This window comes from Haliotis rufescens, unplaced genomic scaffold (genome assembly GCF_023055435.1).
Source record: "Haliotis rufescens isolate VD_foot unplaced genomic scaffold, xgHalRufe1.0.p SCAF_28, whole genome shotgun sequence".
In the NCBI taxonomy this organism is placed as follows: Eukaryota; Metazoa; Mollusca; class Gastropoda; order Lepetellida; family Haliotidae; genus Haliotis; species Haliotis rufescens.
In genome coordinates this window covers 1,004,576-1,009,766 of record NW_025963979.1, presented here as the reverse complement: position 1 = coordinate 1,009,766, position 5,191 = coordinate 1,004,576, and the positions used below count along the sequence as shown (strand labels likewise).

The 5,191-nt window shown below is 44.8% G+C and overlaps 1 protein-coding gene across 1 annotated transcript; it reads left to right on the top strand.

Annotated features, from left to right (window-relative positions):
* The first annotated feature begins 1,926 nt into the window (after positions 1-1,926).
* On the top strand, positions 1,927-4,741 carry LOC124117558. Its single transcript, XM_048402625.1, has 4 exons — positions 1,927-2,092; positions 2,207-3,150; positions 3,355-3,948; positions 4,106-4,741. The coding sequence occupies exons 1-4, from the start codon at positions 1,927-1,929 to the stop codon at positions 4,739-4,741; spliced, it is 2,340 nt and encodes a 779-aa protein (XP_048258582.1).
* The last annotated feature ends 450 nt before the right edge of the window (positions 4,742-5,191 follow it).

The window sequence follows — 5,191 nt, the reverse complement described above, 5'->3', positions numbered from 1 at the left end:
TCCTTATCCTGCCCCGGATCAGAGGTCAAGTCCATCAAGCGGACGCCCTAACTGGAACAGACAGCAGTCGAGAGAGGATCAAGGCCATGCTAGCTACGATTCCTATAGGCCACCATGGAATGAGGGATCAGCTCGTCGCCAAGCCTCATATGGACAAGCTCAAGACATGGAGTACAGACCACAGAGGGGAAATGGGCCCACCTGTTGGAGATGTGGACTGGTTAGACATACTCAACACACATGCACAGTTAGACTGGACCATTCTAGACGTGGAAGAGCTTTAAACTCGCGCAGGCCTATTGGCAGGTGCCGCCTGTAGGTTTTTACAAACGCCCCAGAGATAGGGAAAAAGGAATCCCCGATGAACTTGTAGGTAACGTTAACAAGGTAGACATTCATATTGAAGGGGTAAAGGCAAGAGCACTTCTAGACACAGGAGCTACAGTGTCTATATTATCACAGACCTTCTATGATTCCTACTTAAAGCATGTACCTTTGGAGCCACTTGATAACATTTTGAACATCGAATGTGCTGGAGGAGAGTCGCTACCTTTTACAGGATATGTGGATGTCAAGTTGGAAACATAGGGGATAGCATCAGCCAAACTGGTTTCTTGTTTGTTTCTGATATCGACAGACACCCAGTATAATTCTAAAGTGTCAGCATTACTTGGGACCAACATCTTATGTCACCTACTGGAAGGATGCAAGAACACACATGGTGTCCAGTTTCTACAGAAGGCTGCGCTGCATACACCCTGGTACTTGGCTTTCCGCAGTATGGTGTTGAGGAAGAAGGAACTTGTCAGGAATGGATGGAAACTTGGACTAGTGGACTAGTGCAGAAGTTGGAAATGTAATCATTCCTGCCAACAGTCAAATAGTCATCCGAGGCAATGTAGTGCAGAATGTTTATTCCTAAAGTATGTGCACTGATCCACCCGACTGACAACTCTGCAATTCCGAGTGACCTTGACATTGCTCCCTCCATCGTAGACTACAACTGTGAGCACCCTGGCGAAGTTTACGTGCATGTAGACAACATCACTACCCAGACAGTTGTTGTACGGCCAAGAGCACTGCTATGTGAGCTTCAACCAATCACATTTAAAGGACTGATGCCACTGGAGTCAGAAGATGAGAAGCGCTTGCTTGAACAAGTTGATGTAGAGCAGAAGAGCATATCTCAAGAGGAACTGGACTTAGGACTTGGAGTCATCCTCAAGTTCAAGGACATATTTTCCAAGGGAGACGATGACTTGGGACAAAGTTCTGCTGTAAGACATCGCATCGACTTGACCAATGACATTCCATTTAAGCAACGCCATAGAAGAATACCTCCTGCCATGTATGAAGAAGTTCATAGCCACCTTCAACAACTGTTGTCACCTGGAGTGATAAGGGAATCACATAGCCCATGGTCATCCAACGTTGTTCTTGTGCGCAAGTCTGATGGAAAACTAAGGATGTGCGTGGATTATCGCCAGCTGAATAACCGTTCATTGAAGGACTCGCATGCGCTCTTCGAGTTGAAGAGATGTTGGATTGTCTCGGCGGCATGAAATATTTCTCTGTCCTTGACATGAAGTCCGGTTACCATCAAGTTGAACTCAAAGAAGAACACAAACAACGAACAGAATTCACCATTGGACCACTAGGTTTTTATGAGTTTAATCGAATGCCGTTCGGCTTATGTAATGCGCCAGCCACCTACCAGAGATAAATGGAAAACTGCCTGTCAAGATTACATCTCAAGATATGTCTTGTTTATATTGACGACCTCATAATCTTCTCCAAGACCTATGAAGAACATCTTGAACTCCTGGAGCTTGTGTTTCAACGTCTCAGGGAATGTGGCTTGAAGTTGGCTCCCAAGAAATTCTAGTTCTTCAAGAATAAAGTCAAGTGGTGACCTCATTTCTGAAAATGGAATCGAAGCAGACCCGAAGAAGATCAACAAGATTAGAGACTGGCCTACACCGACAAGTCCTGAAGAAGTTAGAGAGTTCCTTGGCTTCGCAGGATATTATAAAAAAATTTGTACAGGACTTCTCCAAGAAACCCCTCTCAGAGCTGATGCCTAAGACGAAAGGCAAGAAACATCGATTGCAACAGGATCAGATGATTGTACAGTGGACTTAGGGACCCAACCAGGAAAAGGCTTTCACAGAACTGAAGAGCAGATTAACATCACCACCTGTTCTAGGATATGCAAACTATCTCCAGCCTTTCGAATTGCATACAGATGCCAGCACACGAGGTCTTGGTGCCGTGATATATCAGACGCATGAAGGACATCAGCAAGTTATTGCATATGCCAGTAGGAGCCTAAACAAGTCTGAAAGAAATTACTCTGCTCACAAATTGGAATTTTTGTGTTTGAAATGGGCCGTCACAGAAAAGTTCCATGACTATCTTTACGGACATGACTTCACAGTGCTAACGGACAACAATCCTATGACATGGGTGCTCACCAGTGCCAAGTTGGGCGCAACAGGGCATAGATGGTTGGCAGCACTCTCAGCCTATAACTTCACGATTTCATACCGGCCTTGGAAGAACAATGCTGATGCTCATGTGTTGTCACGACTTCAAACACCCGAGGATCAGTCGAATATGAGACAGATTTCATCACATTCCATCAATGCTATCTGCAACATGACATCAACCCTTAGTCTCGTGGAGAGTGTATCTGTTTCATCAGCCATTATTCAGGAGCAGGAAGTAGAAATAAGTGATGAGAAGTGTGATGCCAATGTCCATGACTGGAGAAGAGCCCAAGCCAGAGACCCAGCCTTGGATACTGTTATGGCCCATCTGAGGAATGGAACTAAGACAAGACCAATTGATTGTCGAGCAGATCCTGAGATGTGTGGTCTCATGAAGAACTTTTCAAGCTTCAAACTTCGAAGAGGAGTCCTTTACCGAGTTATATCAGTGGATGGTGAAACCTGCGAGCAACTTGTTCTGCCTAGTAGATGTCACCAGTCAGTCCTGCACTGGCTCCATGACCAAGTTGGACATCCCGGACATGATCTTATTCAGGATCGCTTCTTCTGGCCTGGAATGACTAAGGACATAGAGAACATTGTCAGTCAGTGTGAGAGATGGATTAGGAGGAAGAGCAGCACAACAGTGAAAGCACCTTTAGTAAGTATCAAGACCACCCAGCCCTTGGAGTTAGTCTGTATGGATTTTCTGACATTAGAACCATCAAAAGGGAGGACAACAGTGTATTCTAGTTATCACAGATCATTTCACCTGCTACGCCCAGGCTTATACCCCTAAAAATATGACTCTTTAGACAAAAGCCGAGATATACTTCAAGAACTTTGTGGTCAACTATGGACTAAGAGGATCCACTCGGACCAAGGAGCAAACTTTCAAGGGAAGCTTATGAAGGAGTTGTGCAGTCTCACGCAGATCAACAAGTCGAGAACCACTCCTCACCATGCTATGGGTAACGGTCAATGTGAACGTTTCAACAGGACTCTACTTAACATGCTTGGAACCTTGGATGCTATTGGGAAGAAGGACTGGAAGAGCCATGTAGGTCCTCTTGTACATGCATACAACTGTACAAGGCATGAGACGACTGGATACTCACCATTCTTCCTCATGTACGGTAGACATCCAAGGCTTCCTGTTGACCTAGCTTTTGGACTGGAGATCGACCCAAGCAAGGCCAAGTCCCTGTCGAAATTTACTAAGTCACTGAGAGACCGACTGAAACAGGCGTATGAACTTGCTGCTGAAGCTGCTGACAAATCCCAAACAAGACAAAAGACTAACTATGACGCCAAAGCTAGAGCTGCCATGTTGGACGTTGGAGACAGAGTGCTTGTAAAGATCGTCACTTTTGATGGCAAACACAAGATCGCCGATAAATGGGAGAAGGATGTTTACGTAATTCTCAAACAGCCTGATCCTGTGATACCTGTGTTTGTGGTAAAAAAGGAAAGAGATGAAACGGAGGACTCTCCACAGGAATCTACTGCTCCCCATAGGATCTCTGCCACTACCAGTTCCAAAGGCACCTGTCCCTACTGAAAGACCCTATCAGAAATCCAAGACATCAAGTGCTCCATCCTGATTATCAACCCAGGATGTTACGGAGAACTTGTGCCAGGATAAAGAGGAAGATTCAGATGTTGATATTTGTATTGGGCCCGTGACCTCATCAGAACCCTCAGTTTCAGCTGGTGTACCAGCTGATGGGCCACCTGAGGTTGAAACTGAAGTTGTTACAGACGTCGCTCTGAATGAGGATCACAGGTTAGATGACCTACAGAGAGCCAGAGATGACGTGGATGTGACTGTGGGTACTCCAGATGATGTCGTAGTTTCTGCACAGGAGAATGTGCAGATTGAAACCGAAGCTCCTGGTACGCCTATACCATCTGTCGACTTGTTGCTGGAGGATGTAGATACTTCTGCACAAGAGGATGTGCAGACTGAAGCAGACACTCCTGAGCCACCACCAACAGTGACAACACGTGACGACAGACCTAGGAGGAGGATGCTACCTACCCCACCACTTAGGAGGTCACAGAGAGAAAGGATGAAACCGCACTGGCAGACGAGTTGGAAGTATGTGATGGCGACAACAACAACACCAAAGCCAGACTGGAAATCAAGAGCAGATTACCTTAGTTCACTCATAGCCACAAGAGTCGTAGCAAGCAGATGTGACCAGGCATCAGAAGCTCTTGTGAATCTGGTAACAGGAAAGCTAAGATGACGAGGACGTCATTTGTCAAGGGGGAAGTGTGTGGCAGTGTCATTTCTATAATTTATCTGTATATATATGGTATTGGTTTTAGACAGTGTAATTTGTGTATATTATTAGATCATGTACGGTACAAGTTTCCAGCCTGATTGCTCCAAGCTGAACTTGGGCTGGCAAGTTCTTTTGTTTATTGTGAGGGTTGAGAGTCAGTCTACTATATACAGCTTTCTCTGGACAGTCACGACATGAGACTCATATTTTGACACGTATTGTGACAAGGACTTTCACAGCTTCATCTTCACTATACATCTCCAAAGGTTAGTTTTAATACTAGATTATAAACATTATGTAGGATGTTATATTTGTTTTAGTACAGCATGTATAATGTAAACATTATTTTAGTGTAGATATACTTGTGTGATTTGAGTGTATGAATGTAATTTATGTCTTAAGTAAAGTAAC

Coding starts and splice junctions, on each gene's coding strand:
- LOC124117558 (XM_048402625.1), top strand. CDS start 1,927: ATGGAATCGAAGCAGACCCGAAGAAGATCAACAAGATTAGAGACTGGC. Junction 2,093..2,206: donor GCTGATGCCTAAGACGAAAG/GCAAGAAACATC, acceptor CACCTGTTCTAG/GATATGCAAACTATCTCCAG. Junction 3,949..4,105: donor CTGTGATACCTGTGTTTGTG/GTAAAAAAGGAA, acceptor TTATCAACCCAG/GATGTTACGGAGAACTTGTG.